This window comes from Lactuca virosa, chromosome 7 (genome assembly GCF_052849685.1).
Source record: "Lactuca virosa cultivar CGN04683 chromosome 7, Lactuca_virosa_CGN04683_v6, whole genome shotgun sequence".
NCBI lineage: Eukaryota > Viridiplantae > Streptophyta > Magnoliopsida > Asterales > Asteraceae > Lactuca > Lactuca virosa.
The window spans coordinates 151,426,011-151,438,246 of record NC_136432.1 but is presented as its reverse complement, the minus strand read 5'-3'; the positions used below and the strand labels follow the sequence as shown (position 1 = coordinate 151,438,246).

Here is a 12,236-nt window from a genome sequence, read left to right as displayed (position 1 = left end):
TCGATCCAATGCTTCTTGAACAACTTGTTCTGATTGGACATCAAGGGCACTTGTAGCCTCGTCTAGTAGTAAGATTGTTGGGTTGCGAATAATTGCTCTAGCAATTGCAATTCGTTGTTTTTGTCCACCTGATAATTGTACTCATCTTTCACCACATTCGGTTTCATACCCATCTTTTAGTGCCCTGGATATATTATATATATAAAAAAAATAAGGATTTATTTATTTATCTATTTTTTTGCTATTAAGTCTTTTGTTGAATGAGTAAATGAGTAATGATATATATCTCGATAAAGTGTTCTTTCTAGATTGTAACTAAATGATCATTTTATTTTTGCATTTTAAAAAACAAATTTCATAAGGTAAAATGGTTGGTGTCTTAATAGATGAAGCTATATCCTTTTTTTTTACTTAACTCATTATGTTCAATTTAAATTAAAAAAAGAATACAATGCAAATAATAGCTTTTTATGTCAAATAAGTTGGGGAAAATCAAATATAATGTTTTAAAAGTTTTTCAATTAAAAAGACTTTTTTTTTTTTTAAGTTTACTTGTGTAGTAAAAACTAATAAGTTTTGCGAAATTAACTTTTTCATAGTTTAATTTTTTTTTGTCTTTTATCATTTTATTTCATTTATTATAAATAAAATTCATTTTTTATGTTTAATATAATGTAAAATAGATATATAAATTTTTTAAAACTTATAAATGATACTTTTTAATATTATAACTAAATAAAAAAAGTTTAATATTTGGTGAAATTTAGAAATATATTAATATTAGAAAAATAATTAAAAGTATATGAATATAAAACCATTGTAATGTACTTACGAGATGAAAGTATGAGCATTTGCAGCTTTAGCAGCTTCAATCAATTCGTTTTCAAAAGCATCAATTTTTCCGAAAATAATATTGTCACGAATCGTGCCCGAATATAAAACGGGCTCTTGGCTAACCAAAGCCATATGCGTTCTATACCATTCGATGTTGAACATCCTTATGTCTACTCGGTCTATTTTCACTGTACCTCTGTCTGTATCATAGAATCTTTGGACCAATGCAATAACTGTTGACTTTCCACACCCACTTTTCCCAACTAATCCGATGCTTGTTCCGGGTTTTACTTCTAAACAAAATTCTCTTAAGATTAATGTATCGGGTCTACATGGGTATGCAAAATCCACTTTTCTTATTTCTATTACACCACTTAGTTTTTCCAACTTTACTCCACTGCTTTCATCTCCCTCCTGTTTTCATATGAAACATATGATCATTAGCTAGTTCTTATACAAAACAACAGTAGTATCATAAATAGGTAACAAACTATTTGTTTTTGTTTTGTTACAAAATGCTATTTAAAAAACATTTCAAATAATGGTGTTTTGTGAGCATAAAATTCTAAAAGAAAAACTTTAAATAATACTTTTTTAGAAGGAAGGTGTTTTGTCAAGAAAAAAATCGCATTTGTGACATTTTATATTATAAATCAAAGGGTTAATGTCATAAAAACCCTTAAGTTTTCAGGTTTTTGTCGGTTTTACCCAAAGTTGAATTTTATGTCCGTTTTTACCCTTACATTTTCCAAAAAATGTTCGGTTTTACCCTTTTACCGGTGATAGCAGGTTTTTCAGGTTACCATTATATTAAATTCACAAAAAAAACCCTTAAGTTTATAGTTTTTTTACGCATTTACCCTTAAGTTTTTAATTCTTTTATACTTTTACCCTATGTATTTTTTTTTTCATATTATACGTATTCATGCAAATCGTATTTATATACGAAAAAATATCTAATTATATATATATATATATATATATATATATATATATATATATATATATATATGTGTGTGTGTGTGTGTGTGTGTGTGTTTGCAGTATTATACCATTTAAAAAATAAACTAATATATTTAGAATTATGAATACATATTTTATAGATATAGTTTTTAGAAGTATAAATACATATGTTTATATTTTTAGAAATATTAATTTGTATATATACTTCTAAAAATATATTTATACTTTTAAAAAAACATATATCAATATACATATTTACACTTCTAAAAATATACGTATATACTTATATAAACGTAAAAATAAATATTTGTACTTCAAAAATACATATTAGCATTTCTAATATATATATATATATATATATATATATATATATATATATATATATATATATATATATAGACACACACACACACACACACACGTTTATAATTGAACAAGTTGATTTATTGATATGTATATTTTTAAATACATAAAAATACGTATTTGTAGTTATAAAAACATCCTAATTTGTTTTTTTTTTTTACATTTTATACGGTTCATCCAGAAAAAAAAATATATATATATATATATATATATATATATATATATATATATATATATATATATATATACACACACACACAGACACATAAAGCAATAACATTAAAAAAATGTAAATATTATATTTAATTAATTTTTTATCGTATATAAATATGATTTTTTTGCATGAATACGTATAATATGAAAAAAAAATAGATAGGGTAAAAGTATAAAAAAATTAAAAACTTAAGGGTAAAAGCGTAAAAAACCTATAAACTTAAGGGTTTTTTTGCAAATTTAATATAATGGTAACCTGGAAAACCTGCTATCACCGGTAAAGGGTAAAACCGAACATTTTTTGGAAAATGTAAGGGTAAAAACGGACATAAAATTCAACTTTGAGCAAAACCGATAAAAACCTGAAAACTTGAGGATTTTTATGACATTAACCCTAAATCAAATGGACATAAGTTTAATTTGTGATATAAATAAGTTTACTTTTTTTTTGTCTTTTAGTACTTTTTAAAACTAAAGCAAAGGCTCATATCTAAATAATTATTTTATATATTGTGTTTTTTTGTTGAACATTAATTTTATTTATACTTTTTTTTTCATGAAAAAGATATTATATTTTTTCATTTTTGTCTATTTGGCAATTTTAGCAGTTTTTAAAGATCTTGAGGGTTTTTTTGGAAAACTATTAAAAGATTGAGGTTTTTTTCGGCAAAAAAATTGAGGTTCTTTTTGCGAAAAAAGTGAAAAAATGCAAAAAAAAAATTTGATAAAAAAATAATGTTAATATTTTAACCAAATATATAAGTTCTTTTTTTTTAACCTTAAAAACAAAATACATATTTAAATATAAAAACTGAGATTTGGTGATTGGCTACTTACGTGAACATTGGTGGAGATTAGTGATTGGCGATCAAGAATGGAGAAAACCGAAGCAACAACTTTGGAGCCTTTAGCTATGTCGGAAGTCATACTTCCGGCATCAGCTATTACTTTTCCGGTGCTGATCAATATAAAAAAAGTCTTGAAAACGTCACCGGCGGATATCTCTCCGGCGTTGACCAGCTTCCCACCATACCAAAAATCCAAAGCCCGACATATAAAAGTCAACCCTTGAGCTGACCCGATTCCGATTCCGGCCAACCACGCCTTCTTCCTCGCCTCCCTTCTCGGCCCATCTTGAGCTTTATCAAAAAGCTGAAGAACAATCCCTAAACTTTGAAACGAGGTCACAATTCGATGATTGTAAACAGCCTTAACAGCAATCTGAGTGCTTTGATTCTGATACTTTATGAAATTAGCCGACATTGTTGAAAGTAACACTTTTCTTGCGTAGAAACAGAGAATCGTTAGGGGTTGAACTGCGATCATCACAAGTGCAAGCTTCCAGGCCACGATTAAACCCATAATCATGGCGATCAACACCCCTGACCCTGTTTGGATTAGTAACGACATTCTGTCAGCTACCAGAGATTTCACCATTGAAGCTTCGTTGCTTAACCTCGAGCACAACGCACCGCTTGCGTTTTCTTCATCGTCAAACCAGGCTGTTTCGAAGGTCAAGATCTTTTCGAGCATTTTCAATCTGATTCTTTTGGTTAATTGTTCACCCATGTATGCGAAGTTGTAATGCTGTAAGAGGTTAACGAGGATCGAGATGATGGAAAGTGAGCAGAAGATTATGGAGTAAGTTCTTATTCGGGAATTCATTTCTTCGTGATTTAGTACAAAAAAAGCTGAAATCATTCCTCCGACTGTTAACGCATACACCGGTTGCACAGCGCCAAACGTCGCCGCTGCTAAGCTCCCAATCAACGCTTGTTTCCATTCCGGCGAGTTTAGAGCAAGGAGTCGGGAGAACGAAGGCGGTGGGTGATTTGATGATGATAGCAATTGTGGATCGTTGAAAGGCATCGGTGAATCGAACATTGCTTGGCTTGATTTGAAGTGCTTAATCTCGAAGCGCTGCTTTTAGTCACCGGAGTGTGGTGTTCGTCGTTAAACGAGCTGAATTGGCGCTGAAGTTTGACTAAATGGGCGTACTGACCTGTGTGACTGTTGATTAATTCGTTGTGTGAGCCTTGTTCGATAACCCTACCTTCACTCATGACTGCAATCACATCTGCGTTTCGTATCGTTGCAAGCTTGTGAGCAACCACCATTGTTGTTCTTCCCATGGAAGCTTGATCAAGAGCAGTTTGAACAAGTTTCTCCGATTCCGAATCAAGTGCGCTCGTAGCTTCATCGAGAAGAAGAATCACAGGGTTTTTAATAATCGCTATCCGCTGCTTTTGTCCCCCCGATAACAGCGCCCCTCTTTCACCGACCTTCGTTTCATATCCTTCCGGAAGCTGCCGGATGAAATTATGAGCATTGGCCGCCGTTGCAGCAGCGATTACTTCCTCCATTGTTGCATCGATCTTCCCAAACATAATGTTTTCTCGAATCGAGGTTCCAAATAGCGCGTGTTCTTGACTAACAAGTCCCATTTGTGCTCGCAACCATTTCAACTGTAGTTTTTTGATATCGATTCCATCAACACGAATAATTCCTCGATCTGCGTTGTAAAATCTCTGAACCAAAGCAATGGCGGTGGATTTACAACTACCGCTTGCTCCCACTAGAGCGACAGTGCTTCCTGCTTCGATTTTGAGGTTGAAATCATGGAGAATAATGGAGTTAGGTCTTGAAGGATATGTGAAATCGACATTTTCAAATTCAATCTTTCCGTGGATTTCATCAGGTACAAGTCCTTTGATGTCTTCACCATCGATTTCTGGGACTCGATCGATCCTGTGGAAGATTCTTGACGCTGCTATTGATGCTTCCGTGAAGTGATTCAGTTCCGGTAATGCCATCCCAAGAGCTCTTCAAAAACAAAACCAGCATTCGGAATCATATTTCCGGATATGACCATTTTGGTCCCTAAAATGCAGTTTCATTACGTTTTCAGTCTATATTGTTTAAATTAACAACTCAAAAAAGCCCTAACATTTTGAGATATATTTTGGATTTTTTTTTTATTTTTGAATTTTATACAAATTTTATCTGGTTTAATTATTATCATAAAGGTAAAAAACTATTATGTATTTTCCAAAAAATAGTGTCTTTTATGCAAGCAAAAGATGTTAATTGCATAAAACATATGATGTTTTGATCATTTTTTTTGAAAAATACATCATGTTATTTGCATAAAACATATGATGTTTTGATCATTTTTTTTTTGAAAAATACATTAGCTAAAAAAGCCAACACAAAAAACATGATTTGCATTCGGTTTAAATTGTGAAAAAAAAAGAATCAAGATCTTATACTAGATTTTTAGTTATTTTTCAAACATAACCTTAAGGATAATGACAAATATAAAGATATGGGTAAAATGGTCAATTGTATAAATCAATAGTTGAGCTCTTAACTTAAATGATTTAGGCATGAAAAACATGACAACTATTTTTTAATCAAATTATTAGACCACACATTTGTAAAAATCAACAAAATCAGGCGAACCAAAAATATAATTAACCAAATAAGCAGAAAAAAAAATACTTACAGTCCACCTAACACAAATGCAAGACCCGAGGTGTACACCCGCCCTCCACTTTCTCCTTTATACATAACCAAACGGCTTCCATACCACGCGATCAATGCCCAAATAGCAAAAGAAAGACCGGTACTCCCAACAGCAAGACCTTTCGCGATTCCTTGTTTCAAACCCATTTCAGTTGTCCGGTCTAAAATCATTGAGTACTTTTGGACAATCATTTTCTCGGAAGTAAACGAGTAAACAGTTTTTATGGAAGCAAGAGCTTGTTCCACAATACTGTTCGCCTTACTGTATTCTAGGAACGACTTTTTTTGACAAAAACAACAGATACTTTCCGTAGATAAGACCTGGAATAATCAAGAAAACTGTCGTTGGAAAAGCTACTAAAGCCATCCTCCACGAGAAGTATGTGCAAAATGCTAGTCCCGATAAGAACATCGACGTGTACATCAAGAATTTTGGCACCTACAAAAAGTTAAAATGAGTTAGTGACGGTTTGTTTGTGTGTGTCGCTATAGGGGTGTGGTTAACTTTTCACTAAGGACTTCTTGGAGGAGGGAGGTGTCTTTTGAAATGCTATTGATGATTTCTGAAGTTGTTGCTTCTTGTGAATCAAAGAAACCAACTTTTTGTCTTAAAATAGCCTCCAAATATTTATAACGAATTTTTAATACTTGACGTTCGCTTATTTTACTCCAACAATATCCTTTTGCAGACAATTGATTGATGAGTTAAATGCAAGAAATTATAGAGTTGTAAAGCTTTAATATGTTTAATTGATTAACATGTACAATCGAGTGGCTTTATATAGCCAAAGTTACAGCTATATGCGATAGACTAGGAATGATACAGGGAGAATAAAGCTGGTGTTGACTAAATATTTACACCTCAATATCTTATAAATATATAAAAGATACGAACTGTATCTTAGTCCTTAATACGCCCCCGCAAGATGGAGGATCCGTCAGATACTCCAAGCTTGGAACGAAGTCGGAGAAACGGAGCACGAGTTAATGGTTTGGTGAGAGCATCAGCCAGTTGATCAAAGGAGTTGATATGTCTAACGCGCAAGGATCCATCTTGAACTTTTTCTCGAACAAAATGATAGTCCAAAGCTACATGTTTCATTCTAGAATGATAAACTGGGTTGGCGCATGAGTAGGTAGCTCCCGTATTGTCACAGTAGAGTGTTGGCAGATGTGAGAATGAGATACCCAAATCCAGTAACAGGTTTTTAACCCAAGCGATTTCAGAGGCGGCATTAGCAAGCGCTTTGTACTCTGCTTCTGTGGAGGACCGAGAGACAGATTTTTGGCGGGCCGATCTCCAAGAGATAATGTTGGAACCAAGGTAGAGAATGTAGGCAGTGGTGGAGCGTCCGCCACAGTCGATTCCCCCCAATCGGAGTCGGAGAAGGCGGTGAGATCCATTGTTGACTTGCGGCTAAGAAGTAGACCATGGTGAATAGAGCCTTTCAAATTCCTGAGAACTCGTTTGAGAGCCTGCCAATGAATTTCTGTCGGTGCATGCATGAACTGAGAGAGTTTGTTGACAGCAAAAGAAATATCCGGTCTCGTAAATGCCAAGTATTGTAAAGAGCCGACTAACCTCCGATATGGTGTAGGATCTGTGCTTGCGGACCCGTCTTGTGTTGTGAGAGAGACTGAGGCGTTCAGCGGGGTGGCTACTTCTTTGGCTCCGTCCATGTTAAAGAGAGTGAGTAGGTCTTGGATATGGCGATGTTGAGATAGAAACAGACCGGTAGAAGTCGGTATCACCTCAATGCCAAGAAAGTGATGTAATGAACCTAGGTCTTTGATGGAGAACCTATTGGCTAAGTTCGTGACAAACTTGTCTAGGAAGGATGAATTGTTGCCAGTGAGTACAAAGTCGTCTACATAAACGAGAAGATAACAAAGGATATGATTTTTATTGTAGACGAAGAGAGATGGGTCAGCTCTAGACTTGCAAAAACCTACAGAAGTGAGAAAGTTGGTGAGTTCAATGTACCACGCTCTCGGTGCTTGCTTAAGGCCATATAGGGATTTTTTAAGTTTGCAGATGTGGTTGGGAAATTGGGGATGAGCGAATCCAGGTAGTTGGGACATGAATACTTCTTCATGAAGGGTGCCATGGAGAAATGCATTGTTGACATCTAGTTGGCGAATAACCCAACTGTGAGAGAGAGCAATGGATAGAACTGTTCGAATAGTGACTGGTTTGGTTACTGGGCTGAAGGTATCAAAGTAATTTTTGTCATACTGTTGGAGGAACCCTTTGGCGACTAGTCTGGCTTTGTATTTTGTAATGGTGCCATCAGGGTTTCTTTTGATGCGAAATATCCATTTGCAGCCAATTGGAGTGTGAGAGGATTTTGGAACTAGTTCCCAGGTTCCATTAGCGATTAATGCATTAAACTCTTGGTCCATGGCATGACGCCAGTTTGGGTCTTTGAGAGCTTGTGTATGTGTGTTTGGTTCATGAGTTGGGGGTATTGGGTGAAGGGTAGCAGTGTTTATAAAGGATGGGTTATAGTATTTAGGGTTTTGTTTGCGGCGACGGGTAGCAGGTAGGGGTGGTTATGGTTGTGGTTGAGGTGAGGGAGGTGATGGTGAGGGAGTACTGGGTGAGGATGCAGTCGAAGATATCACAGAGACAGGAGAGGCAGCAGTGGGAGTGGTAGGCGAGGTGTCATGAGAGGTGGTCGGTATGGGTGGAGATGGAGAATGGGAATTTGCTTCTTCTATTATTATTGGGACGGGTGGCGTATTTGAGGGTGATGAGATTGGAATGTTAGAAGTGGGTGTGGTTTTGGTTGTTTTGATTGAGTTAAGAAAGGCATCTGGTGTAGGTAGAGGTGTGTCAGGGGGTAAGCGACTGGAGGGAAAAAGAGCGGGTATAAACTCAACATGGCGGGAGTGATATAGGCGTTTGGTTCTGAGGTCATAACATTTGTAGGCAGATTTGGAATTTGAGTAGCCAAGAAATAGACATGGTGCTGATTTTGGTTGGAGTTTTGAGTTGGTATAGGGGCGTAGCCATGGGTAACACAGACATCCAAATGGTTTGAGTTTGGAATAATTTGGTGGCTATTTGAATAGGTACTCATAAGGGGATTTGTGATCAAGTATGGGGGTTGGAAGTCTGTTGATGTGGTAAACTGCAGTTTCAAATGCATGGGACCAGTATGTGAGGGGTAGGTTGGCATAGTGTAGTAGGGCTAGACCAGTTTCCACAATATGTCTGTGGCGTCGTTCTGCAATTCCATTCTGTTCAGGTGTGTGGGGCAGGGTAGTGTAGTGGGAGATGTCATGAGCTTGTAGGATTGGTAGGAGGCGTAGATATTCCTCACCATTATCACTAAATATTGACACAATTAGATGCTGAAAGTATTTTTCAACGAGCAGTTTGAAGGTTGGGAATAACTTGGCTACATCGTTTTTGTGTTTGATGGGATATATCCATGTGTACTTTGTAAAGTAGTCAACAAAGATAACATAGTAACGGAAGTTATCTATGGATGTTTGAACAGGACCCCAGACATCAGTGTAAAGAAGTTGAAGAGGATGGTTTGCAACAAAGGAATTGGAACCAAAAGGTAACTTGTGACTTTTATTAATTGAACAAGAAGGACAATGAACATTGAAATTTGAACTTAAACCTAGTTGAGAAATAATAGACTTAAAAACACGGACTGATGGATGGCCAAGTTTGTGATGAAGGCTCAATGGAGAATTCTTGGAGATAGTGTTGATTTGAACTGTAGGTGATAAGCTGGTATGGTAGATGCCTTCAGTTCTCTCTCCTCGCATGAGACGCGCCCTCGTGCACAGATCCTTCACAAAAAAAATGAGATGGAAAGAATTCCACCGAAACAAGATTAGTGTCACATAATTGAGAAACAGAAACAAGGTTTTTGTGTAAGCTTGGAACATGTAAGACTTTGGATAATAGTAAGTTTCTGTGAGGTGTCTTGATGTAAGTGTTGCCAATGTTAGAAATAGGTAAACCTGTACCATCACCAAGGACGACTTCATCAGGACCGCCATATTCTGAAACACTGTGAAGTGTTTGACGATCGGAGGTAACATGGTTGGAGGCGCCAGTATCAAATAGCCAAGAAGGAGATGTTGGAGCTGAAGTAGTAACATTGGCTACTGGGTTTGTGGTTTTGTCTGTGTTAACGTTGTTGTCTCTTAGAAACCTGGCTAGTTTGCGACAGTCACGGGTGAGATGTCCAGGTATATTACAATACTGACAAAACTCAGTATTTCTGGTGTTGCGGTTTCCTTGAGAATTGTGACTGGACCAGTTAGAAGCATGGGCCCCTCGTTGTGATCTGGTATTGTAGGACCGATTGTTCCTGGAAAACGAATTTGGGTTACGGAAATTTGACCCCTGTTGCCGATTGGTGTAGTTGACTGTAGTGGGTATAGATTCAGGTGGTAATGTCGTGTCTTTGAGAGCTCGTTCATAATCAGTGAGTTTATCAAAGAGTTCAGAATAAGTGATTGGGTTATCTCTCACCTTGATAGCTGCAGCAATAGTGTCATAGTCGTCGCCTAATTGAGATAGGATGTGAATCATGAGGTCCTCTTCTGAAACAGGACTTTGTGCTAGGGCTAGGTTATCGGCAATTGCACGCATCTCGTGAAGGAACTCTGTGATGGAGCGACTACCCTTAGGGTTTTTCGCTAGCTTGGACTTTAAGGAGATGATACGAGATCTGGATGAGGAGGCAAATCTTGAGTGAAGTCGTTCCCATGCTTCACGGGCTGTGGAGGCAGAGGAAATTAAAGGTTGAATTGAGTCAGAGCAACTACCTAAGATTGCACTGAAAATCATCTGGTCTTTGCGATACCACGAAAGGTATTCTGGGTTGGGGATGGGCTTGCCATCCTTGTCATTGAGTTCTTTTGCAGGTTTGGTGGAGGGACCGATGATGAAGTCTTCAAGTTCGAGGCTGATCAGGGTCGATTCAACCTGTTTTCTCCATACTGGGTAGTTCGCTGCTGTGAGCTTTGTGGTCAGATGGGTGGTGGCTGTGATTTGGGTGTTTTTGGCCATTGAATAGCCCTAGATGTAAGTAAGAGAGGAAACGGCTTGAGTTGAGGTGGATCAAAGAACTCGTGAGAGTTAGTGGTGCTCTGATACCATATAGAGTTGTAAAGCTTTAATATGTTTAATTGATTAACATGTACAATCGAGTGGCTTTATATAGCCAAAGTTACAGCTATATGCGATAGACTAGGAATGATACAGGGAGAATACAGCTGGTGTTGACTAAATATTTACACCTCAATATCTTATAAATATATAAAAGATACGAACCGTATCTTAGTCCTTAATAGAAATAACATTATTTTTGTTTATTTGTGTACAACATAAAATATGTCTAATTATAATGGTGTACCTTTGTGTTATTTCTTTATTAGGTCATTATACCTATAAAGATATACCTAATTATAGTAGTAGTAAAAAAATGCGATAACATGAACAAGTGCAAGTAGATCGTTATAATAAACAAATCAAAGAAATTATGTACTGATTTCGTGTATTTAACCCTTGATTAGCATTTACACAGTAAAAAACCGAAGCATAAACATAGACGCTTACCCATAAACGCCATCACCATCACCCCTAAACCGATGTACACGAAAGCCAAACTACACTGTTACAAAACACAAACAAAACCAAATGAGACAATAGAGTCGGTATTGAAATAGAGTTTTTGTGACATTACTATTCTCTATTGCTGCAAATTTTCGTAACAACAAAAGAAAAATGAAAACAGAATCCAGAAGATTACAGAAAATGCATGCTAACCTTTTCAATTTCGTGCATAAAGTTTTCTGGGTTTCGTTGAACACCTTTGCCATAACCCAAACTATTAAAAAGACGACTAACGAAAACTAATAAAACATTTGTAGACATCCCATCTCCAATTGCTCCAAGTGTGCCCAAAACTATCAGCAATTTGTCATACCAATAGGCATACCGGAAAATTATAGTTATGGACTTTTTCTTTTTCTTCTTCATGTTCTCCTCCATTGATTTCTCCGGCGACTTGGTCGGAGAACTCATCTTTCCGGTGAGTTTCTTGGAACAAGTGGAAGTGGGGAATGGTTTGGTTTAAATAATTGGAGATGATATATATATATATATATATATATATATATATATATATATATATATATATATATATATATATATATATATATATATATATATATATATATATATAGAGTAATAGAGAGCTATCGTGGGTGGTATATATATGTGGAAAGTTGTGTAAAGAACTGAAAATGAAAAGAATACGGAGTATATTTCTTGACTGTCGAATCGTAACCATGAAAGAGATAAT

General features: G+C 35.9%; 2 protein-coding genes across 3 annotated transcripts; both read right to left on the bottom strand.

The window, feature by feature from the left end:
- LOC145124941 (putative ABC transporter B family member 8) lies at window positions 1-4,243 on the bottom strand. Its single transcript, XM_079060419.1, has 3 exons — window positions 3,211-4,243; window positions 833-1,248; window positions 1-184 (listed from the first exon to the last, which is right to left on the bottom strand). Exons 1-3 carry the CDS (start codon window positions 4,240-4,242, stop codon window positions 142-144), a joined length of 1,491 nt encoding a protein of 496 aa, XP_078916545.1. The 5' UTR covers window position 4,243; the 3' UTR covers window positions 1-141.
- A 1,677-nt stretch (window positions 4,244-5,920) lies between these two features.
- Window positions 5,921-12,012, bottom strand: LOC145124943 (putative ABC transporter B family member 8). Of its 2 annotated transcripts, none has more exons than XM_079060420.1 (3): window positions 11,699-12,012; window positions 11,489-11,543; window positions 5,921-6,337 (listed from the first exon to the last, which is right to left on the bottom strand). In XM_079060420.1, the coding sequence occupies exons 1-3, from the start codon at window positions 11,954-11,956 to the stop codon at window positions 6,168-6,170; spliced, it is 483 nt and encodes a 160-aa protein (XP_078916546.1). In that variant the 5' UTR covers window positions 11,957-12,012; the 3' UTR covers window positions 5,921-6,167. The 2 variants fall into 2 exon arrangements, with proteins under 2 accessions (XP_078916546.1, XP_078916547.1); XM_079060421.1 differs by lacking the exon at window positions 5,921-6,337 and adding an exon at window positions 9,322-9,708.
- Window positions 12,013-12,236: the final 224 nt, after the last annotated feature.